The sequence below is a fragment of the Carassius auratus genome, unplaced genomic scaffold, assembly GCF_003368295.1.
Source record: "Carassius auratus strain Wakin unplaced genomic scaffold, ASM336829v1 scaf_tig00011930, whole genome shotgun sequence".
NCBI lineage: Eukaryota > Metazoa > Chordata > Actinopteri > Cypriniformes > Cyprinidae > Carassius > Carassius auratus.
In genome coordinates, this window is record NW_020524253.1 from 67,050 (window position 1) to 92,301 (window position 25,252).

Here is a 25,252-nt window from a genome sequence, read left to right on the forward strand (position 1 = left end):
TTTTATCATCATATTTGAGGGTCTGTGACTTTAAAACGTTTAAAAACCCGTGAACTAATGCAAGACTTTTCTTCTTTGCTTTGCTAATGGTCCATTTCTCCAGTGCATTGGCGAGAAGGGTGATATTATGTCTGCTTAGGCTGTCGCCCGGGGGTGCTAGCGTTGAGTTTTCCCATAAGACACATCTGCTGTCTTGCTTAATGGCTTGTTAATCCTTCTCAAGCTTGACAGTATCGCCTCGTTGCCACTGCATCTGGAGGCTGGTAACACTTCCGCGTACAAACTGTAGGTTTCCTTTTGCCCTGACAACAAATTGCATCCTGCCTTCCCACTTATCTGTGATTTCTGCCTGCCAGAGTGTGTTGGCTTCTCAGCAGCGGCTGCGCTGGGTTATATTGAGCGACTCCTCGCTGCTGTGGAACTAGGAGCAGGTGGCAGGCGGAGTCCAGATCTCAAGGCGTACATGGAGTAAGAGCTTCATTGGACAAGAACAACTCAGAAGATGCTGATGATGGGGAAGGATTTGGCCGATTGTCATGGGAAAATCATATTATTAGAAGGTTTTGCAAGACCTCTGTGTGCCGTCGAGCTTCCCAGTGCTGTGTGAATTTGAGTTTGTGGACACACTTCTCACCGCATTACTCCAGCTGTTAAGTCAGTTTGTGCGGTCGCTCCAAGCCTTTGGTTACAACCAGACAACTTTGTGCCAGCGTCTGCGTGGTTGGATGTAAAAGACTAAAGAAGATGCCTGCTATTCTAGTTGCCACCAAGATGAAGTCGGGACTGCCCAAACCTGTGCATGGCACTGCTCTACCCATTCCAGCCAGGGTAGCGACCCACCAGAAGCTTGTGCAGCCCAGCCTCATCCCCTTGAAGTCTCCCATCTACAGGCAGCAAACTCAAAGCAATTCGACTTTACAGAAAAAGAACCAGACCGCCAAAGAAACATCAGAAGACCCTCAGGTTGGAATGCTGATGCTTAATTTGTATGTGGCTTTGTGGTTGCATGGATTCTTGTTCTATTAGATCTTCCTTGGTAGTTTGATTCCACAAAGACAGTCGATAATACTTAGTTTATACTTAGTATAGTCATTACAAAAATAGTAATTAAGATTGTACTTGTTGCTTTTTATATCTTCATGTTTCCTTAGATTGACCACATCAAAAATAATATCTACTATTTTATTATCTACTATTATAGTTGAGTTTTTTTATCTTAGAATATTTTAGAATTGCAACCTTGTTTCTCATAATTATGACTTTATATCTTGCTTTGTGACTTTGTTTCTCATAACTGCAGATTTATATTTTGCAGTGTGACTGAATCTCATAATTGTGACTTTTTCTTATTCTTGCTATTTTATATCGTGCAGCAGTGGAACTTTGTTTTTCAAAATTGCAATCGTTTCTTATACTTGCAGCTATATCTTGCAATGTGACTATATCTCACAATTACAACTTTCTCTCATAATTGTGACTTGATATCACTGTTGCGATCGTTCTTTATACTTGCAACTTTGTCTTACAATGTGACTGTATCTGTATATATAATGCAACGTTATATCTATATTGAAGATATAAAGTTACAATTATGAGAAACAAATTCACATTGCAATTGTGAGATATACCGTATTTTTCGGACTATAAATCACACTTTTTTCATAGTTTGGCTGGTCCTGCGACTTATAGTCAGGTGCGACTTATTTATCAAAATTAGTTCATTTGACATGAACCAAGAAAAATTAACCAAGAGAAATCATTACCGTCTACAGCCGCGAGAGGGCTCTCTATGCTGCTCAGTGCTCCTGTAGTCTACCACTGTGCATCATAGAGCGACCTCGGTAAGTTTCTCTTGGTTCTTGGTTCTAAATAAATGCGACTTATAGTCCAGTCCAGTTTTTTCCTCGTTATTATGTATTTTTGGACTGGTGAAACTTATACTTAGTTGCGACTTATAGTCCAAAAAATATGGTAGTTGAAATTACGAGTTTATCTCACAATCGCAACTTAATTTCTCATACTTGCAATGTTGTATATAAAATCAATGGACTTGTTTCTCATATTTCACAACTGCAGCATTACATCTCACAATTGAACTTATTTCTCAGAGTACAGACATCTCATAACTCCAACTTTATTTCTCACAATGTGATTATTTCTCAGTGCGACTTGATATCTCACAGATTTTCATAGTTGTGACTTTAAATCTTACAATGTAACAATAACGATTTTTTTTTTATCTATAGCAGAATCTGGCTTCAATGCAAGTTCCTATTGAAACATTAATGAACAGAAAAAAACCTAGAGAATGTTTTTGCAGTTTGTCATGTTGAAATTAAAAACTTTTCAGAGCTTGTTAATGCGGTGTGCCCATATTCCACAATGACTTGATCTGCAACAACTGTAGGGATGATATAGGAATACCACTACGCCACAATACGTGTGTCAGTTGTATTCATGTTTGAGATACAGTTTCACTTTGGCCACATTACCACTATTGTAACTACTGTTTGTAGAGCTCCCCACTGAAAGCTCATGTGTTTTTATATTTACACGTTAAAAATATTATGCTTTATAAGAATAGCTCCTGCTGACCTGGTCAGAGCAAATCGTCTGTGAAAATCGCAATGTTCTTCCTTTGGTCCATGGCAGCGATGTGTACATTCATGTCTTTGTGTGTGTGTGTGTGTGTGTGTACACATGTGTTTATATATATTCATCCGTTCAGTAGAGCCTTAAAGGCAGTGAAGAGCCAAGTTCTTCATGTGGTGGGCTAGAATGAAAAGCTCAGCCAGTTGGCCTGTAATTACAGCGCACATGCACACATAGACACAGTCATGGAGGTTTTACTACAGTGCTCCATTAGTAGCGGTGAGCCGCACTGCAGGTGGGCATTCGGCCATATGGACACCACAGGTCGCTTACACCAATCCCAGAAGCCAGTAGTGGGCACCCTTCAGCAAACACTGCCACTAATATACTGCTATGCCCTAACACAGCACCTCTGTCCCTCTTTGTTCTGGCCAGGAAGCTGGAAAATGCTTCAGTTTAAAGAAAATGGCACTAAATGTGTTTTGGGACTGTGCTGGTGTAAGGATTAGTTTGCCGTTTCAGACACGTTTGACTGCCTTGTAAAACAACGTGATGATTGCAGTTTCTAGTTTGTTAAATATCTGCTTTTTGCGTTTGGAAATGATTGAAATTACCAAAAAAATATGAGGAATGCTTTTTGCTCTCTAAATTGTCCTACACAAATCTAACTGCTTATTTTTGTTGAGATTAAGAAGAAATGTAATGTGGCAGGTTTGCTCTGTTTTAATAAAAGTTCTCGGATTAGTGATTTGGTGTGAGTTTACCATAGTATTTTGATTTAGTATTGAATAATTACTGTAATCATACTGGAATTGTGCGTTTACGTGGTCCTCTAAGTTTTGTGATACTTCAAATGGCATTAAGCATGGTAAATCTACTTTTTTGTAAATATCTTTTTTTTTAGCAGTAGAGTATAACTTTTTCAGCAATTGAAATAAAGCTCAAATAAAATGTAAATATTAGATAAAAAAACCTGTTCATTTTTTACAAAGTAAATGAAAAATGTAATTAAAAAAATTCAAGATAAGTAAGTTAGTTAAAAGCAGATTACAAGTATTACAAAAGCACATAAAATTACTAAAATTAAAACAAATTTATTGCTAATAACGAAAGATGGCAAAATATAAACAAATACTATTATAATTTATAAATAATTTATAAATAATACTAATATATAACTGATAACAGTTTTTTATTTGACTGACACAAAACACTAGCAGTTATTTTGTATTTTGTTATGATTTACTTGTGTTGTTAGTTTCTGAATAGTTCTCATAAGAATAGATTAAGTATTAACCTGATACTTTATCCATACACTTTTCAAGTTATAAAAATGACTGGGAGGTCTTCTAGACCCCGAACAGAACGTGATGGATATAAAAGCTAATGTGGCCTGCCATGTTAAATGTGCTATATTTGTTTTAATGTTATTACTTTAACCACTTAATGCTTGTTCATGTTAACATTAAACCTGGTTACGCAGTACTCTTCCCTAAGTTTTTATTATTCGAGATTATTATTCCCACATGCTGTCCACCGCAGCCTAGAGGTTTTGTTTACAGCGAACGGGTGGAGCGGTTCTCCAGGCTCTGTGGGCAGAAATACAAACAGCCCCCTGCAGAACTCACAAGGAGTCTCTGTATTAAAACCAGCAGTGGCTCCAGTTTTAAATGGCCCGTGTTTGACTCTGATCTGCATCATGTGCAGGCACACCAGTTCTTTTTATATATGTGTGTACCATTTAGACCCATTTAGACATAACTAGAACAGCAACAAAACACCAACAACCCTTTATATCTGACCTCTGTACTAGTGGTGGTCAGAGACTAGGCCTTTTGAGACCGTGCTGCCTCCCAGTGCTCACTTTGAGTAGCTGCATGACAGTTACGGAAAAACAAAATAGTCATCAGGTATGTTTGGAATGGCATAGCCTCTGGCTTGCTTAGTTGGGGTCACTTCATCTACAGCGATATCGTTGACTTGATTGCAAATTAAAACAGACACTATTTCAACTGAACAGAGATGACATCAATGAATTCAATGATGAACTGCCTTTAACTATCATTTTGCATTATTGAGACACTGTTTTCCAAATGAATGTTGTTCAGTGCTTTGGCGCAATGTATTTTGTTTAAAGCACTATATAAATAAAGGTGATTGATTGATTGATTGTAGTACACATTCTAATTTTGCTATATATATACCATGCATAGTATTTTCTATGAATACAATACAATACAATACTAAGTTCATTCTGTATTAACAAGAACACATTGCATGGAATACTGTCACAAAGTGCAATATGCTTCACTTGATCTATCATTTATGAGAATGTTTTATGTCATCTTTGTCCTGTCTTATTGCTTGCTCAAACTACCATTTTCTTTCATTTAGGCATATAATTTTATTAATATTTGTAAAATATATATATATATATATTTGTAAATATTTATTCAAATGACAACAATTGTAATATTTGACGAGACTTCATATTTATTTAAAAATTAATAAATAAATAATTATTTACTTTAAATAAAAACAGGCTTTTTTGTTTTATATACATTTAATTACAAATATTTAATCAATTAAAAAAATAATTGTAATAAAATAATAAAAAAAAAAAAAAAAAAAAAAAAATATATATATATATATATATATATATATATATATATATATATATATATATATATATATATATATATTTTACATTTTATAATTTGTGTATATTTGTAAACTAGGGCATCCAAAATAAATGTTTTTGTTTACATAATATCTGTGTCTGTACTGTGTATATTTATTATTTATAAATACACAAATACTTTATACAGTATATTAAATATATTTATATGAATAGAAATATTTATGTAAATACATGAAAATATTTTCAAACTACGTAGTGTATGTGTGTATTTATATATACATAATAAATATACACAGTACACACACACATATATATTATGTAAACAATTATTATTATTATTTTTGGATTCATCACAATTAATCATTTGACAGCATATTTTTTTAAATATGTATTTTAATCCAAAAAATGTTTTGATTAATGGGACACTATAGTATATACCATGCATCATGAAGTATTCAATTATATTTTTCAGCTATAACCATTAAAAAAAAAATATGTGCAGTCTGGTATTCCAGACTCCTTTGACAACCTGCTTATAATAATTTTTCTGAAATTCCCCTGTCCACACTGTAATATTGAAATGGTAGCTTATGGACCACAATGTGGCGTTTGTCTTTCATCCATGTAAAATCTGAACCCAGAGTTAGATATTAAGTGCCTTTTCCTCATTCGGTCTCTTTCTATTTTTCTTTGAATGAATAGATTTATACAGACTGGGCCAACCACTACCTAGCCAAGTCCGGACACACACGCCTGATTAAAGACCTCCAACAGGATGTTGCCGATGGCGTTTTGTTGGCAGAAATCATTCAGGTTGTAGGTAAGATTAAAGATATAAAAATAATTTTCCATAATTCAACCCCCCCCCCCCCATCAAACCTACAATTTTGCTCCACCGTACCGGTAAATCTAACCATAATGAGGAGGAAGAGGAGGAGGACTGGGAAAGAAATGGACTCGCATGAGCATCAAAAAAAAAACATCACCACCTTTATTATTTTCAATGTGTTTTGAAGCTATTTTATGAGATCAGTTTCTGAAAAGGGGCAATTTGTAGATGATTTATGAGGCTACAAACTCAATTAAAACTGAAATAAAAGAAACATATGCCAGAGAAAGATTCCTGTTATACATACAAAAGCCTGACGACCACATCTAGTCGAAGATGTTTTCATAAAACCATCAGGTATAAAATGGTGTTACTTTAATTCAGTGCCCTTCCTTTTTCATCTTTCCATTCAGCAAATGAGAAGATTGCCGATATCAACGGATTCCCAGAGAGTCGCTCTCAAATGGTAAGACTCAAAATGCATGTTTTGTCATCTGATTAATAGTTTATACTTTTTACCAAGTAAAAGGCATTTCAGTTTAATTCCTAAAACGTCCTGCTTTTTGCTATGAAATCATGCTTTATGAGACATAAAAACTATCAAACATCATACTCAACCAAAAACAAATGCAGACTTCTTTTGTTTTATTTGCCATAAGGTTTTTTTTTTTTTTACTGACTATTATGTCAGGCTATACAGTAGGTTCCTGTTCACTCAGAATCTGCCATTTATGTCAAAAATATACATGACTGATAAACAGGGTGAGTGAATGATGACAGTGTTTTCATTTTTGGGTGAACTGTCTCTTTAAGAAACAGTCTCAGTGAGGACAATGGCAGGTCTTGTTGACCTTAAAACCCCGGTGTTAACCAGCGTGCCATAGCCAGTCGTCTCACCAGTGGTCAGGATATACATTGTAATGTCACAGGAACGCCGCATGACGGACCCATCGGGTTGTAAAGCACAAATCTTCCCTATTGAGCGCCATCTGTTGGGTTTATATGCCCTGTACACCTGAGAGTAGAGTGGAAACCAGCTATGGTGGGGTCACGAGCTCCCATGTTTTTCTCTTAAACAGATCGAGAACATCGATGCCTGTCTGGGCTTCCTTGCTGCTAAAGGGGTAAATATAAAGGGACTTTGCGCTGAAGGTGAGCGGACTCGTAACTTAACCAGTGTTCATTAATATTTGAAACAATATGTCAGCAAGATTCTTTTCTTTTTCTGCCAAACCAGAGATCCGCAATGGCAATCTGAAGGCCATTTTAGGCCTGTTCTTCACTCTGTCACGTTTCCGGCAGCAGCAGCAGACTTTGAAACAGGCGTCCAGCAATGTTGAGTTGCTCCAGAACAAGCAGGCCCACCGATGCTCCAGTCCTGCGCTGCGTCCTCACACTCCTCCCTGTAGCTCTCCCTGTCCGTCTCCCATCCACCAACACTACACATCCTCCACCTGTGCACAGAAACCACAGACAGACCTGCAGTCCAGGTATTATTGTCCAACTCATATACTGGATCGCTTATTCATAGACATAGCAGCTGGATTGACACATCAGTAATCAACTTCAAATAATTTGAATGGATTTTTTTTTTTTTTTTTTTAATTTTTTTTTATTATTTATTTATTTATTTATTTATTTATTTATTTATTTATTTATTTATTTATTTATATTTATATTTTATTTAGTTTAGTTTACTACCCAAAGTGGCCAACATGTTAGATTTAAAAATCATTAAAATACTGGTTTTGAGACTTTTTTGCATAAATTGCAATGTTGTGTAATTATTGCATTCAATTTGTACGTTTCTCTTAAACTACTCTTTATAGGTTATGTTTTTTTTTTAAAAAAATTTTTTTTACTTTTTTACACTCTCAACAGTTCTAACAAGTAACCAATCATTTCCATTTCTAACTTCCCAGTTCTTTTATTATTATATGTGTTGTTTTAGTATTATTTTGTAATAGCTATTATAATATTCTAATTATTATAATATATTATAATTATTTATTTTTATTTCATTTTTTATCTGTGATTTTGTCATTTGTATTTATTACTATATTATTTTAGTATTATTTTAGGTTTTGACATTTTAGTCATTATACTTCTTTTATTTCAGTTAATTGACAAGGCAACTTTTTTTAAGGTTTAAGTTTTTAATCTAATATTTATATTTTATTTAATAATTTATCAGCTTTATTTCAGTTAACAAAAATAATTGTCAACAGTTTTAATTTCCGTGGTTATATCTTCTTAACACTTAACACTTCTTTTCTCTCCATTCCTTTGTCTCTCTCTTTTGTTTGTCCTCGATCTTGAAGTCATCCCTCACAAGGCTTCGATCAGAAAAAAGCTGTCAGACTCTCAGTTGCTCAGAAAAAGAACTCTAGGTCAGCTTTCCACATTTCTAAATCACACCATGCCTGATTTAAATCTTGTATTCCCAGTACATTACCACACAACAGCACCATCTACTGGTGATCTTTCAATTCCACACAATCCAATCTTGTGTCATCAGGGCCAAAAAAGCATGTGAATCCCTTCAATAGTCATTTTGTTTTCGTTCATATGATCAGATGTGGTTTTTATAAAAAGGTCACTGAGGTTTTTTTTTTTTTTTTTTTTTATATAATTGGGATTCCAGTCTTGTGTTTGCAGCATAAATAGTTAAAGGATGAGCTTGTTCTGACTGAACTCTTTGTCAGGCTTCCGAGCCTCTCAGTGAGGGCGGGTGGAGAGAGTAAACCTCGAACCTCAAACACCAACAGACGCAGCCAAAGCTTCAACCAATGTGACCGATTAAAGCCATCAGTCTCTGCCTGCGCTCATGAAAGAGGTGAGTTAATCGCTTTCATTTACACAGTCGGAAATTATCCATGTGGTTTATGTGAGAGTATGTGAACAGTTGTTTGGTAAAAGCTCTTGTTAAGTGTGTCTAGCTGTTACGAGAAAAACCATTGCTCAAAGGTGCGGTGAATTACTCATTGATGGATTCAAACCTATAACCTTTCACTCAGATCTTTAACCACTACACCACGGCCCTATTTAATTACAGAAAATTTGTATAGATATATCTGACTTGCTCAAATTGGTTCAAATGAAAAAAAAAAAAAAAAAAAAAAAATCTCAGAAAATATTATTTTTATTTGTAATTAAATATATTATAAAAATAATTACTTTTTAAGAAAATAAAACTAGTGTTTTTAAATGTAAATATGTTATGTTAAATCCTATATTTATTTTTTCTTAAATAAAATTGGTATTTCTTAATATGTAAATGTTTAGAAAAAGCTTACAAATGAAACAGACTTGGACTTTATAGTCAAAAAAGTACCATAAAAGTATTTTGAAAACACCAGGATAGTTATATTTATTTTTTGGCCCATCTGTTATTTGACATTTTTCAACAACATTTTGTTTCAGATTTGTAAATATTTTCATTTGAAAAATTTTCTTGCACAGATGGAAGATCTAAACCATCTTGTTCAATCTCTAAGTTGGGAAAATGCTCGTAGCGTTCACAGTTTTATGATTGTGCAATTGCATGCTGTGTTGTTGACACATTTTTGGCCCACTGTTGTTTCATTATGGCAGGCTCGGTTTACTTCAGCATTGAGTTATTCAGGGTGATAACCCTTCTAACATGTCACATAGTTGAGTGACTGAGAATATGTGGATATTTGTATTCAAACCAAAGCCATAAATCCATTTAAAGTAGTTTTCCCTGTTTGCACATGCGTTATGATGTACATGTCTGTGTGTGGTTTGAATGGACTCTCAGCTGCACGCTGCTGTCTTTGGTATGATGATGATGAGAGGTGTTTACTGCTCACTGATTCAGCTCTAATTACTGTACTTGTGGCAAGACCAGAAGAAGCGGAGAGAGAGAAAAAAAGAGTCGGTGATCATAACAAAACGTTATACAGTGAGACTGAGATTGAAGGAAGATGAGACTGCTAGGATTTTACTTAGACTGCCTGTAAGGTAAGCAATGCTAAACTGAGTTTTCATGCAAACAGGCTGGTAAAAAAGTTCATAATTAAATAATACATACAAAGGAAACAAACATTTTTGCAGCACAGGGAAATTTTGATTTTCCACTGATGGAATTAGGGAAATATTGAATGAGATCGTTAAACTGAACAGAACAGAGTTTGGTTTCATCACATGCTAAATTGTCATGCATGCTGATTTTATATAATATAATATAATATAATATAATATAATATAATATAATATAATATAATATAATATAATATAATATAATATAATATAATATAATATAATATAATATAATATAATATAATATAATATAATATAATATGTAAGCATGCAAAATAGCTTTAATGATTGTTAGTCACATGAACAACTGTTCCTTGGATATTGTAAATCATTTCTTCACAGTATCAAATATCAAGAAATGCTTCACAGTCAATCTCCTTTTTTAAACAGCATGGATTTATCTCAAAAATAAATATAATGCATCACATCACATACTTCAGATGTTTCTCTTCGTAGTTCATGCTTCCTTTTCTCAGCACTTCATCCAGTACGCTTTCATATTTTCACATTCCCACAGGCATTACACTTAATGTCTATGTGCACAGCTTGACAGCACTTGCTAGCGTTTGAAAGATTTGACCTACTTTCTCTGTGCCTTAGTGGCTTTTTGACCTCCCTACTTTACTTGGCCAACTGCCTGTTACAGTTAAATGTCCAAAAAGTGACCCAAAGCAATTAAAAATGCATAATTAATGGCAAAATATGTATCCCTTTAAGGCGCAGAAATGTAATAAGAACATTGTTAAAATAGTCCATGTGACAGTGGTTAAATCATAATTTTATGAAGCTATGAGAAAACTTTTTGTGTGCAACGTAAACAAAAATAATGACTTTATTCCACAATAACTTATCTTCTGTGTCAGTCCCGGCTGCGCATTCACAAGAATACGATGAGGTATTCTGACATAGAACATGGAAAGAGAGGAACGGACAATTGCTTTGCTGTCTATGCAGGGTCAGAAAGGTCTTAGATTGAGTTTTTGGAATGACATGAGGGTGTGTAATTAATAACAGAACTTAATTTTTTTGGGTGAACTATCCCTGTAAACATTACACAATTTACAATTTAAAAAATATAGATATTTTACATTTTTTACAATTTACAAATTAATTTTTACATTATGTAATATTTATTATATTTAGAATATTTTTGCAAACCTTCAAAATAATATTTTAACAATTCTGCCTTTAAATAAAAATACTATTTTTTTAGATTAAGTACACTTTCAGAAACCTCACGGAGTGAAAGAAATGGAAATTACAGACCTTTGAAATTTAAAACACATCTCTTCCATCTTTATTTTACCCTCTAACTTTAACACTCACTATTCTAATTCTATTCTTAATAAATCGAACTACCTTTCTAATCTTTTTGTATTCTGTTCTCTTTTCATTTATTATGCAATTGTGTGTGTGTGTGTGTGTGTAAAGATTCTAACACTAGCTTGCTCTATTCTTTTTTTATTCTATCGGTTTTCTTTTTATTTATTATATTATTTAAAATCCCATGCTACGTGTACTGTGTTAACCTAACTGAGACTTGTTATAGCACTTATATATCTTTGCTCTTTTTGTTGTTTTTGATCGCTTCCACTGTCCTCATCTGTAAGTCGCTTTGGATAAAAGCGTCTGCTAAATGAATAAATGTAAATGTAAATCTTTGGTCTTCACCAATATGGATGCGCACATGAGACATTCTCATCACGATTGTGATGAAGACCTTCTAAAATGTTATTCTCATCTTGAATTTGCAGAGAGAACTACACCATCACCCATAATGGTTGATCATGGACCAATCAGCTCTTCTATTCCTCCACCCAGCTGCACCAGCACATCTAAACCCTGGAGAAGCAAGTCGCTCAGTGCAAAACACACTGCTACATCCTCCATGGTCGTGGTTAAACAACCACCCCCAGATTCTCCTGAGGTTCCTCCTAAGGTGATCACCCAGAAGTCCATGCTGGAAAAGCTCAAGCTCTTCAACAGCAAAACTGGTTCCAGAACCTCTAAGGTTGTCAGTACAGAAAACCTCAGTGCTGTAGAACCAGAAGAAGGTCAGGTTTGCCCCATACACCCTGAAGCCCATCTTGGAAACCAAAGGCCTGTCACTCCCAGCAGTTCTGGTAGCACAAGTCCAAAGCTAGCGCTGAAGGGTATTGCACAGTTGACACTCGGAAGGGCTTTAGCACCCAAAATAGCCTCGGCAAAAGCGACCGAAAAAGTTAAAGAGAAGTCAAAGCCTAAAGAGAAAGACAAGCTCAGACAGCTTCCTGTTACAGAACCTGACCATCTAAAAGGAGATACCAAAACCGATGGACATGTTACACCCGAGACTAAGAAGTCTGTTCCCAAAGAAAGCAAAGCCAAATCAGCAATGACTGGGATTCCTAAACCAAGCCAGGGAGGAAAGGCTTCAGCTGCAAATAAGACTGTAGCATCGCCCCCTTGTGGTGCGGAGGGAGAACGGTTACGGAATGGAAAGATAGCAGGTCTGTCTGTACATAAAGGGCAGAAAGACAACAGAAACTACAGCTCTACTTCTAGCTTACCATTTCCAGAGGGGAAAAGTTGTCAAGATCTCAGTTTTGGTGCTCAGACCCACTCAACAGCCAGCAATATGGTCAGTGTACAACTTCCACAGCTCCAAGAACAATACAACCACACCAACACGGCCACTGTCGCCCCATTCATGTACAGGTGACACCTTTATGATAACTTGAATGCATTTTCCTAGATACTCCATCAGACTCTGTTTGACTCTAAACTAGCAGGTTGTTCTGTCACTCTAAACAGTAGGTCTCAAACAGAAATTGATAAGACTGGGCTTAAGGCAGGAGTGGAGGAAAGGAGAGAACGAACAGGCCTGTGCTGCAAATCCATCCATACTTCTCTGGAGAACCTGACAGGTACTCATTCACAACACTACAGAAAAAAATACAGTACAGACAAATTAAACATGAGTTTTGACTAATAGTGTTTGGGAAGCTATGCTGAAACTGAAGGTAATAAAACTAGAGAACGTGCAAGAACATGCAAGTCAGTTAATATTTCGCCACAAAAATGAAATCAGATGAACTGCTATTCAAGGCCACAAATAATAGATTTGTGAATTGTTTCAATATTTCACAGTTAATATTTTTTTAGTGATTCATAACGAATCATTACAGTATTTTAGCGATTCATTGCAAATAATAATTTCGCTGTTTCATAGAAAGTCATATTAGCGATTCACAGTAAATATTTGAAGCGATTCATATAGTGCTGTCAAATGGTTCATTGCAATTAATCGCATCCAAAATAAAAGTTTTTGTTTCCATAATATATGTGTGTGTACTGTGTATACAGACAAATAGATTTTATTTTGGATGCATTTCATCTCAATTAATCGTTTGACAGCGCTAGATTCGTATTGAATTGTTTCAGTGAATCACTTACAGTTTGCTAAAAAGGTCTCTGATATTCCTGTGTTAGATTTGAAAGAGAAGACAGTCTGGACTGTTGCAAAACAGTGTTATATCATTCTACTGAGCATTTTGTGTTGAACAAGTGTTTGCTACTCCTAGGTAGTTACTCCCTAACTCTAATGCCTAGTTTGGACAAGGTTGTTTACTGTCTCTGATTATTTATGAATAAGTGAGCACTCTTGAGGCCAATGTCAGGCCGGTCTGAGAGTGAACAAGAAAACAAAACGGCACTCATCTGCATGTAAAAGGCTATGGATGTCAAGGAGTTGCCAAGGCCTACCAGCATGTGTGTGTGTGTGTGTGTGTGTGTGTGTGTGTCCTTCTCAGTCTCAGTCTAACTTTGTGTAGAGAGAAAAACTCTTCTCCACAGGGGAAGTTCCCTGGGCTGGTGTAGACATGAGAGCTGTATTCTAATTTCTCCTCTCTTTTCCATGGAGGAAAGGAAAAGGCAGGACAAAAGTCACAAGAGCTTCTTTCACAAATAAGTCGGCACATTCTCTTGGAAAACAACTTAGAAAGTGTCAGACAGTCCATTTATCCATCTTAACAGAAGCGTAGGAGAGTCAGGGACACGTTGCCACCAGACAAAAAAGAAAAGCTCGGGACATTAGTAGCACTGTGAAGTTGTCTTCTGCAACCAAGACTAAAGACCTGCATCACTGGAAGCGAACCTAAATAAATCGTTTTCTCAATGGACCAAGCAGGAAGTCATAGTCAGTTGGCATCTCCTCTCAGAACAGGAGGAACAAGAGATGATTCTTATGCGGACACCTCAGACGACTGCTCCAGTCTCGGGAGAAAGGACAGGTTCAGGGGTGTAGACAGTTCTGGAGGACCTCCAGCATCTTCTAAATGGCTGTCTGAACACACTCAACCAAGGGTTTTGAACGAAGGGGAAGTTGACACATTTAGCTGTGTATGTCAGCTCCATTTGAGCCATCACTCTTGTGTGTGGGATGGAATTGCTCGTGTTAATGAGGAGATCATTCTAACCATGTTGGATATCTTTGAGAAGCATGGAAGTAAGTAGATGTGTGTGTTGGAGGACTATCTGTTTTAAAGAGTTACCCAATATGCTTTTAGCACACCTTAAATCTAAATTATTGAGTTGAAGACAGTAGCGATAGGAGGAATGGACCCGTGTCTTTTATATTAGCATTTGTGCGAACTGTTAAGTCACATCTCTGCAATTCTCTTCTTAACAAAGTCTTGTCTTTTTTCTTAGCTGAAATCTGAAATTGTTGGGTTAAAAGAGAAAAAATGACTGTGGAAGATGATGGTTTTGCTATTAGGTGCTGTAGTCCCCCTTTTGGCAATTTTTGGCTTGTATGTTACCTGCCAGGCTACAGCTTGAGTGATCTGTTCTTCTCTGAATTTATTATTAACAGTGATATATTAGGATAACTTATATACTATTCCAGTTTTTGTGGATGGTTTTTAATGATGTTTTATAATTACTTTGAGTAATTTTGTTGTTTTTGTAATTTTTATAAGTTTAAACTATATATGTTTAAAGTTTTAATTAGATTTATTTTAGCACTAATAACGCTTAGCAAAAATCTTTCATGACAGCAGTTAGCTTAAAAGACACAATATAGACATTTATGCTAATGTTTGCTAGCGCTCCTTGTGTTGAAAATGCCTAATTGCATTATGAAAATCAATCTAAATGCCATTTTTGAATGAAACCGTTAATATTTAAAGCCGTTTGAGAAGAAAGTAGTCTGTTTTTACTCAAGTAGCGCCTAGTGAACAAAGAGTTAGCATTAGCTTCAGCGAGCAGTTCTAAAAGAGGTTGTTTATGGATTTTACAGCCTGCGGGAATGTACTTTACCATGTCACTCATTCATTTACACGTTTTACATCATGTGCGAATGTGTGTGAGTCTGCTCTGTTCCTCCTGAGCCCCTTGTGGACCCCTCAGGATCAGTAAACAGCCGTTAATCCGAGTTGCCAAATCCTCTCTCACCTATGGCATACACTGTGTGTTTATTTATAAGCAGCTGTTGGCTAACGTTTCGTTCATTAAGATTGGTGCAAGAAAACAAAAACCTCTTTTACAGAATGCTAGGAGATTTAACTTAAGAGGCAGAGTTAGAGCTGTGATGCTAATACAGCGTTGGTTCATTTACTTTATCCCATGATCCTCAGGGTTTAGGCTTTTTGAAGCATTTTAGATGTGTGAATATGTGTGTTTGGACATGCGTTAGAGTTACGGTAGCTGCTGTTTGCAGACTTTGTTGATGAGTCTGTTTCCTCAGGTGAGGACTCTGAAACCAAGAGGCTACGTACTGTCAAAAACATCGCTGATCTGAGGCAAAACCTAGAAGAAACCATGTCCAGTCTGAGGGGGGCGACTCCTTTCAGTCACAGGTAAGAACACTGGAATTATTTTATTTTTGCTTATATATTTTGTGTGTTTCTGCCTGCTGAAAGTGGTCAAAGTTTGTTTTTCTTATCTAAAATATTTTGTTTCTTAAAGAGATATTTCACCCCAAAATTAAAAATTTCCTCATGATTTACTCACACGCAAGCCATCCTAGGTGTATTTGACTTTCTATTTTCAGACTAATCCATTCGGAGTAAAATTTAATGTCCAGGTTCTTTCAAGCTTCATAATGGCAGTGACTGGTGTTTGAGATTTTGAAGCCTAAAAAAGTGCATCCATCCATCATAAAAAGTGCTCCACACGGCTCAGGGAGGTTGTAATTATTAGTTGTAAAAGCCTTATAACTCAAATAATGTACACGTGTTAAGTGAAGTGCTTTTATAAAATTGTAAGCTTCATTTTTCTGCTTTTATATCATTAAAAAACTGGCCCTTTTAATGTAAGTGCATCTTTGTAACTTCCATTTTTTATTTGTCAATGGAAACTAGAGACGAGTCTAAAATGGTTATCAACCAGAAGGGAGTCCCACTAGTGGTAACTGCTTCTCATTGCACTTTTTCTAGTTCATGGTCAGACTCTAAATGGCTTCAGTTCAGTAGGGTTGAAGTACAACATGACATTAATTATGACTGGGAACAGAGATCACAGCACAGTTCAGAAAGCTCCCCATTGTTTCCGGGTGTGTGAACCCTTTTATCTCTGGGGGTTTGTAAACTGTTAAACTCTAAATGGCTTTGAGGAAGACAGTTTGATTGGCATTAGGAGCTGATTTGGGGGGTGCCGGGTTTTTGTCTTTGCTGTGATCAGTTTGATGCGTGTCTCGGCCTTCCAGGGTACAAAAGCTGCCGTGAAATCGGCTGGGGGACACCTAGTGTCTGTTAATGCTGGACAAAAAGCTTGTTTTAATATTCCAATGAAACCCTGTCCTGACAGGATGCCAAATTGTCCCAGAAACTGTGATGCTTTTACTTTTTGCTTGCTTTAAGATACATTTTCTGTTTTCTTCTTTTAAACTTCAATTTAAAATGAAAACTGAAATAAAATTATTATTCTGTAACAGTCTAGCAAATAATAAGTTGTCCAATTATACTGTTTGCAATTAAAAAAAACTATCCTGTAAACCTCTTCTTTGACATGTATTATTAACTATTTATTGGGTTTTTTTTATCATCTTTTTTTGTTTGGGAGGGGGTGGGGGGGGGTCTTTTTTTTTTGTCAGTGGTGGTGGTGGTTTAAGAGAGACCATCTCTTATGGGAGAAAATGTAATTTAAAACTTGTATGTCTGACATAATAACATTAATAACATTCATTTTTGAGAATGACCCTGCTGTTCATTCAACTAAATGACAGAGAATAGGGACAAACTCCAAAAATGGTCCACAAAAACTATTTTAGACACAGGAAAAATTTACATTCTCAGCTTTATCTTCTGTACCAAAGTGGCAAATGCCTATGAGACCTATAGTTTACACCATTCAAATACCATCATTAACTTCTGATATCTTTCCTGTCTGACTATGACCTGCCAGCACCCTAGAGACGACATTTGACAGCACCGTGACTACTGCGATCAATGGGAGGGCTTTGCTTGCCCTCAGTTCACGCCCCGCTTCTGCACTGCCATGGAGACTGGGTTCATCCAGCCCTCGCCTTCAAGCTGGTGATGCCCCCTCTTCAGGAAACGCATTCGTACAGCATGGCAGTGGCTGTGGGCAGCACACACACAGCCATCAGACCTGCACGCACAGCAGAGTCCTCTGCGCCCTTGAACTCTCAGAGAAGGTGGAGGAGCTGGAGGGTGGCGCCATGGAAACAGCGGGGTACATGAGTGATGGAGACGTCCTGGGCAAGAGCATGAAGATGGAGACTGTCACCAGTGGGTGAGTGTGGTTTGATGGTGTGTTTGAGTGTTACATTTGTGTCATCTACTAAAAAAATAGTGTATGTCGTGTGAGCGGAAGCAATGCCTCCATCGCGATATGATTGGATATGACTTGTTATGATCGGCTGTGATTGGTTAATGCGATAAATCCTGCCTCTTTTGTTCGTGCGTGTTCAACATTCACAAATCAGTCTGAATGAACCGTATAATGGCGTTAATGGCAAGAGTATGTTTAAAAGGTAAGTAAAAGACTCACACACTTTGTTACTGATATTTTGATTTGTTAAATCAAAATAAGATTTAAAATGGCATAAAAACATGATCTGTGGGAGTTTTTAGTGAGTAATCAGCTTGGTAAAATGTAAGTGAATCTCCACGTCTGTGACCAATATTTTCCAAGCTTTGATGAATGCTGAACCTAGAAATTCAAAAATAGTTCAAAGTTAACTTTTAAAAAGAGTAGCTGAACATAAGTCCGCAAATAAAATATGTTGATTAAATTGTTACTGCCTTGAGTTATTATTTTGGAATAAATGTGAAATGCTTAAAAACACTTTTGAGTGTTGATGAGATTTATACTTGGCTTTGGTAAATACAATATTGATTACACTGTTTTTTAAAAATATATAAAATAGAATTGTGTTTTATTTTCTGATAAATGATGCAGGTAAACATCTGTACATCTGCCTCTGGGTGGTGCTCTTTTGCTAGTTCTTTTTTATAGTTTATTGTGAATGCGTTACTTCCAAACAACTCACAAATGTTATTATAACCATTTCTTTTTAACCATTATTTTCTTTAAGATGACAGTCATACTGGCAAAAATACTGTAGCTTTCATGTTCAGTATAACATGCCACAAAATATTAATTTCTTTATTTTATTTTATTTTATTTTGTTGATAGTTACAAAGATGTACATAATGTGAAGAAGTTATAATGTCCATTTAGCACTATATATCAGAAGATGCAGTATTAGTGTGTGTGTGTGTGTGTGTGTGTGTGTGTGTAGCAAAGTGGCTCGACGCGCCCTGCGCTGAATTCCTACTGTGTCCCATGAGCGGCTAGCCACAGCTTTTTAGCATGTAATCATGTAACGCCGATCCAGCTTTCTTTATTCCCATCGCTCTTTCATTGTGTCGTTCACTAGGAGCTCTGCCAGTATTGCTTTCATGCTGGTCTACTGGTGTGGTTTGTGGCAACGTGCAAATTACAGTATGTGTGGATGAACTGTGGCCCTTGTTTTGGACCATACAATCACAAACCAAGCTCGTCTGCTTCTGTATGTTGCTTGAAGCAGCTCCTGACACAAATGTGTACATTAGAGTGTCACTACTGTGCAACAATACTTTAAAAGCCCCTGAAGCTTTTTCATGCTAGCAGTTATTTTGTTCATATGTCTGTCAGTAGGACATGAAAACGCAACATGTAGCCTGTGGTAAGAAGAAGGGAGTCAGGGGTCATGGGAAATATTCATGGTTGAATCCTGAGAGTGGGTGAATATCTGAAAATGTGCAACCTTTTGACCCTGTGGAAGAGATATGAGGTTCCATCCAAATTTGGAAATGCGACGAAATCTACAAACACAGCACATGTAGCAGTGTACACACAGAGTCGTGCATAATCTTCCCCCAGTCCTGTTCAAACAGGAATCAGACAGGCACCTTTTATTGGATTCTCATATTCCTTCTGCTCAGTGCTGAATTCCAGTAGAGTGATTCTGTCACCACAAGAAAATCTTTGCGAGACATTCGATCATAGTTGAAAAAGCTTTTAAGCCCAATTACTTAGACCATATATGGATGGATTTTGAAGCGCAGTCAACATTGGGTACTTACAGCAAATTTGGTTTCTAAAACCTGATGTCTTGGTTTGGATTAGTGCCTTTTTACTAGCTTAACTTAGTTACATGTTTGAATAATCAGACAACATACAAAGCAATTAACTATGTTTTGTGGGAGATTATGTAGAGAGAGTATTGTTTATATCCATCAAGAATAAGTTTTATTCTGTCTTTTTTTTTAGTTCAGGTTTTTTTTTTTTTTTTTTGGTCCAATTTGTTTTTAATGTACATTTTAATTAAAACTGAGTAAATAATTGGCAGGAAAACAGTTAGAAACATTTAGAATGAGAAACAACTTAATTTATTTTTTATAAAACATTAATTTTATTTTATTTGTAAATCTGAGTATATAATTTGTAGGAAAAAACAGGATCTGAATCAGTTTCTATAGTGATATTTGAAATGTGTATGCTATTACTTAAACTAAAAAAATATATATTTATTCATATGCAAAAACTGTTTAATAAAATAATTAAATATAAAATAAAATATTTGTAGTAGATGTGTAGGATGGGACCTGATTATTTTATTTTATTGTATTTTTATTATTTTTAAAAACTCTAATTAATTTGTCGAGAAACATTGGATGAGAAACAATTTAATCCAAATGAAATGTAGATGCTATTTATTAATAAAACATTTATTTTTTATATTATTTGTAAAACCTTTTAAATGATTTGTATAAAAATATGTAGATTATTTCTAATGATTTAGAAATTGAAAATTTTATTTATTCGTAATCATAGAAATGTAGATGCAATTTCTTGGTAAAACCCGTTTTATTTTATTTATAATTAAAAATTTTATTAAATATTTACATAAAATATTAGTACAAAACAAGAACCGATTATTATCATGTATTTTTCCTAGCCTATTTTGCCTTGGAAATGTCAACAGAGAGTATAGAAAGTGAAAAATTATTTTTTTTTTTTAAATTGATGTTCTAGAAAACAGGAGTAATTTTCTTATTTTAATGTACAATGTCTGTCAAGACTGATGTTGAGTGACTTGCAGTGGGTCACCAGGTCAGGGCATATGAATAATCTCACTGGGGCAGAGTGTTTAACTGGTTGAACTAATGTTAGCAAGTTTTGTTACTCAGTAACCAATGTTAAACAGAAGCCGTTGTTCCCAGTGAAACACCTGTCAGAGAACTAAAGAATAGGAAATATTGTCCAGTCATAACATTAAATGCAGACACTATTCACAATCATAGATAACCTCTACAAAAAGTACAATGATGTTGCTATAGTTCACTGATCGTATCAGATGATGGTACTACCATGCAATTATTTACCAAATACATGTTCTGTGACAAGACTGTTGCCAAAGGTCACAGAGGATATATGCTAAAAGAAAATACATTTGAATCCTTCAGTTTAATTAGTAGGCCTATGCTAAATGATCATGTAAATCTACTAAACACATTTACAGTTACAATAAACAAAATAGACCAAATTTAATATCTTCGCCCCACTAGTTGCTAAACCTTTGATAGATGTTTTGAAAAAGATGATTAAGCAAGCACACGATTGTGAAATTCATATTTACTGACTTCCGATTTTTCTGCTCTGAATCGCACCTGATGATTCATGTAGTGTTTAATTACCTGAAGTGAATTATTTAAATCATTAGCGTGCCCGACAGGTTAGTCAGCCGCTCCGGGCGTCACCTGATTGCTTCACCGCAGGAAATGAGAGATTAAGCTAAAGGATGCGTGTCTGTTAAGACATCTTCAGAATCTGTGAACATCTGCAAACTTAACAACCGAAACTAACTCACTCCCATTACAATCAACAAAGCTGATAATGGGAAAATGCTTAAGAATGTGATAGTCAAAAAGTGTTAATGTTAGTGTATGTTAACATTTATTAGATTATATTAGATTAAACAAGATGAAACACACACACAAACACACACATACACAGATATTCACGAATGCATAAGGTATCTAGAATATGGTGCAGATAAGGACATTAATATTTGCTTCACAAATACTGATGAACAGCCAAACTGCTAGTAATATGCATGCTCATATAGTTAAGAGTAAGAACTGATCATTAAACTAAAGTATTACCTTTTTTTTATTTTACTTTTATAAACAGGACAGTTTAACAGTACAAAATGTATTTTACAGGACAAAACATGTCATTTTCTTGTTAAATCTAATAATAAATATAGTGAAATAGTTTGGATTCTACCAGATAATTTATGTTCAAAATAACGTTTATATTATTTTTACCTGGACATTGAATTTACTTTAAATTACATGTTGTTAAAAATACATTCATCTCTTTATAAAAAAAAAAAAAATGCATCAAGAATAACTTTTAATTATATAATATTAGTAAATTATAATTTGGGAATTTGTTTGTAATTCATCATGAGGCCTTCTGTATCACAAAAAAAAAAAGATTATTGTAAATAAAACAAAGATATTATAAAAGTGCAAAGTGCAACAAGATATTATTCAGTATTATTTTGTCCTATGGCTGAATTTGTTGTTCTGTTGTGCAAGAGGTGCATCTGTTATATGGTAAAAATCACATTAACCTGAATCATCGAGCTTATCTGGAATCGGATCACCCTGTCATCAGCGCTGTTCTTCCCCTGCAGTAGTTTGAAGTGTTTGGTTAATACTGCTTGTCCCCAGAGGGAAAATTACTCTTTTTTTTTTTTTTTTTTTTTTTTTTTGAGAACCTGTTTAGAACATCCGCTTAAACGGTTTAAAGGAGTAAACACCCATTCAACTAGTGCCTCAGGTTAAGTCCTGTCCCACACAGCTCACCTGTCCACTTCTGCCTGCAGTCCAACCCACAACTGCAGTGCGGTGTGTCCTAAGGGATAGTAAGAACATGGATAAGCACTTATAGTAAGATCACAATAGCACACCATAAGATTCAACAGACACGGTCATGTAAAACCAGATAGACTTTCTTGATGGTCGCAGTCCTAGCTTGTGACCTTTGGTGAGCTGAGTGAATATTTTGACCTGCATGCTGGTTTAGGTATTGTTGGTGTTAAATTAAATGAGGCACTTGGTCTAGTTTATAGCTGCTTTCGTTTAAAGGTTTTGTGTGTGTGTGTCTTTTATTTATTTTCATATATGCATATATCTATTCTAGAAATATGGTATATATATATATATATATATATATATATATATATATATATATATATATATATATATATATATATATATATATATATATATATATATATATATATATATGGATTTATAAGATTCGGCTATGTAAACAATGTTGTTTAACAATATATCTTGGCTTTGAGGATTTTACATGTTATGTTACGTGTGTGTGTGTGTGTGTGTGTGTGTCTATATATATATACAAGACGGCCTGTTTATGCTTCATTTAAAGAGAAGACTTTGCATTAGACCTGCAATTTGTGTGCTGAACCAGCATTTATGTGTGTCTACAGATACATGACAGATGGAGGTCTCAGCCTGTACTCCAGAAGGGTTAACCGGGTCTCCGATGGAATGAACAGCGTGAGAGGGACCGTTCACCACTTTAATCCCAAGAGTCAAGATGATATTGATAGGTAGGACTTAACCTTTAACCTTTGTGTTACCTGCACTTGCTCACTTTGTAGACTCTTTTTCTTTTTCTGATGATGTTGATTGCCAGAGACTGTTTGGTACCTGAGGATTTCAGATGGGTAACAGGGTTGCTTTTGTTTCTTCACAAAGGAAGAGAGTGATCATTGTCTTCATCAGTGCCAAAGGCAACAACAGCCAATGGATCAGTTTAGAAATACATTCAGTTCTTTATGCCTGTGCTCTCACGTTCGGTGTGCCTTTGTCCTGCAGGCCCTGTGGCTGTTTAGCGTCCCACATCCCTCGCTGTTTGCGGTGTGTCTCCTCAAATGCATCAACACTCTTTGTGAACATGTAAATCCATCTGTGTTTTTACTAAACACACTCTGAGCTGACAGTGGTTGACATATTTATGATTAAATAAGTCTGATGAGCTGTGAGTCAATAGTTAAGAATAGAAAGATGTCTGAAATGTCAGCCTGAAAAAGGGAAATGAAAAATGTAGAGCTAGAAAACAAACACATGAGAGAGGATTTGGAAGAAATGGGCTAAGAAATGATATGAAAAGGCAGTGGGTGGAGAGGTAAGATGATGTTGCAAGACTGTGCTACTGGAAGGATTGGAGCTGAAAGAAGCCCAAATACAAGAAAAATTGCCAATTGTTTTCTTTTTCCTAGTATATTTGCAAGAGATTTTGTTAGTGATCATCATAAGCTGCCCACTGATGTCATCATTTACTCGCCTAGATGCTGTTTCAAACTTTCTTAATTCTGTAAAACACAAAAGAAAATGTGTGAAAAATTGCCATACAATGAAAGTCAGTGGGGTCCAATGTTGTCAGGTTCTGTTATTAAAAATCCTATTAATATTTTCCGTAGGGAACAGATTTTTAGCTAAATCTAGTGTTTTGTTTTGCTCTCTCCTCTGTGCTTCCACATTCGTTACTTCCCACTGGAGCTTCCTTTACACATCTTGTTCTTCTTTGTGAACACGCACACAACAGTTAACAGACGCTAGAAAATACAGTTTATAAATTTTAAAAATCGATATATTTCTTACTAAAACACACAGATTCACTTCGGAAGGCCTTTATTAACCCACCAGAGCTGTGCGGAGTACTTTTATATGATGGATGGATGCATCTTTTGGGCCTCAAAATCTTAAACCCTATTCACTGTCATTATAAAACTTGGAAGAGCCAGGCCAGTTTTTTAAATATAACTACTATTGTATTCATCTTAAAAAAGGAAGTCATATACACCTAGGGTGACTTGAGGGTGAGGGAGGGGTCATTTTCATTTTTGGGTGAACTGTCCCTTTAAGTGCACTGTTTTGTACATTATGTATGTATATGTTTTTTCCAGATTTTTTTTTATTTTATGATTCAAATCAAATTGTTTTTATGTTGTGGTTCAACTCGTAGCGGGTTGATTCGGTTAATGGCTTTCCACTTCCCAAGACTTAAAAAAGAAAACCTATAGGAAAAATGATTGGAAAAGATACTTCCATAACCAAGGTGGCATAAAAAGTGGTTTGAAACGATATTTTTGGGTGAACTATACCTTCAAATGTTTCAAAACTGAGCTCTGACAGTCCTGTCCTGCAAAGTGGTCTAGACTTAGTCTGTAATCAAAAGTCTGACTCTTCAAGACCAAACCTGCCCTGTTCTTGATGAAGTCAGTGCAGAACATCTCTCATATAAAACAGCAGTCGATCAAAATGTTGGCATAAAATAAGGAAAGTCAAGACAGATGACCTACAGACAAGCCCTGTAAGATCCACCGTTCTCCAAATAAGGTCAATTTCTTGAGCCCAGCCAGGTGTTTTTGTGGGATTCTGTGCCCAGTACCTGTCAAGATATCGTCTTAGTGCCCAGATTGATACAGGTGAAGGAGGGATGATCTCAGAGCTTGTGAAATGTAGCTCTGGGGCAGGAATGGCGAGAATCCAATGGGAATTCCTTTTCTGTCTTCTTTCTTACTGGAAATGCTT

The 25,252-nt window shown here is 35.6% G+C and overlaps 1 protein-coding gene across 6 annotated transcripts in view; it reads left to right on the forward strand.

The window, feature by feature from the left end:
* The first annotated feature begins 346 nt into the window (after positions 1 to 346).
* LOC113073324 (neuron navigator 2-like) overlaps positions 347 to 25,252 on the forward strand; it is a 62,811-nt gene continuing 37,905 nt past the window's right edge. For 2 of the 6 annotated variants that reach the window (XM_026246235.1, XM_026246233.1), the window contains exons 1-12: positions 350 to 963; positions 5,936 to 6,053; positions 6,476 to 6,528; positions 7,142 to 7,214; positions 7,300 to 7,552; positions 8,384 to 8,452; positions 8,768 to 8,898; positions 11,879 to 12,821; positions 12,918 to 13,030; positions 15,850 to 15,961; positions 17,508 to 17,858; positions 23,143 to 23,265. In XM_026246235.1, coding sequence (XP_026102020.1) covers positions 745 to 963; positions 5,936 to 6,053; positions 6,476 to 6,528; positions 7,142 to 7,214; positions 7,300 to 7,552; positions 8,384 to 8,452; positions 8,768 to 8,898; positions 11,879 to 12,821; positions 12,918 to 13,030; positions 15,850 to 15,961; positions 17,508 to 17,858; positions 23,143 to 23,265 — 2,558 coding nt within the window. In that variant the 5' untranslated portion in view covers positions 350 to 744. Of the gene's footprint in view, positions 964 to 5,935; positions 6,054 to 6,475; positions 6,529 to 7,141; positions 7,215 to 7,299; positions 7,553 to 8,383; positions 8,453 to 8,767; positions 8,899 to 11,878; positions 12,822 to 12,917; positions 13,031 to 15,849; positions 15,962 to 17,507; positions 17,859 to 23,142; positions 23,266 to 25,252 lie in introns of all 6 variants that reach the window. The other 4 variants (XM_026246231.1, XM_026246232.1, XM_026246236.1 and 1 more) reach the window with 4 other exon arrangements.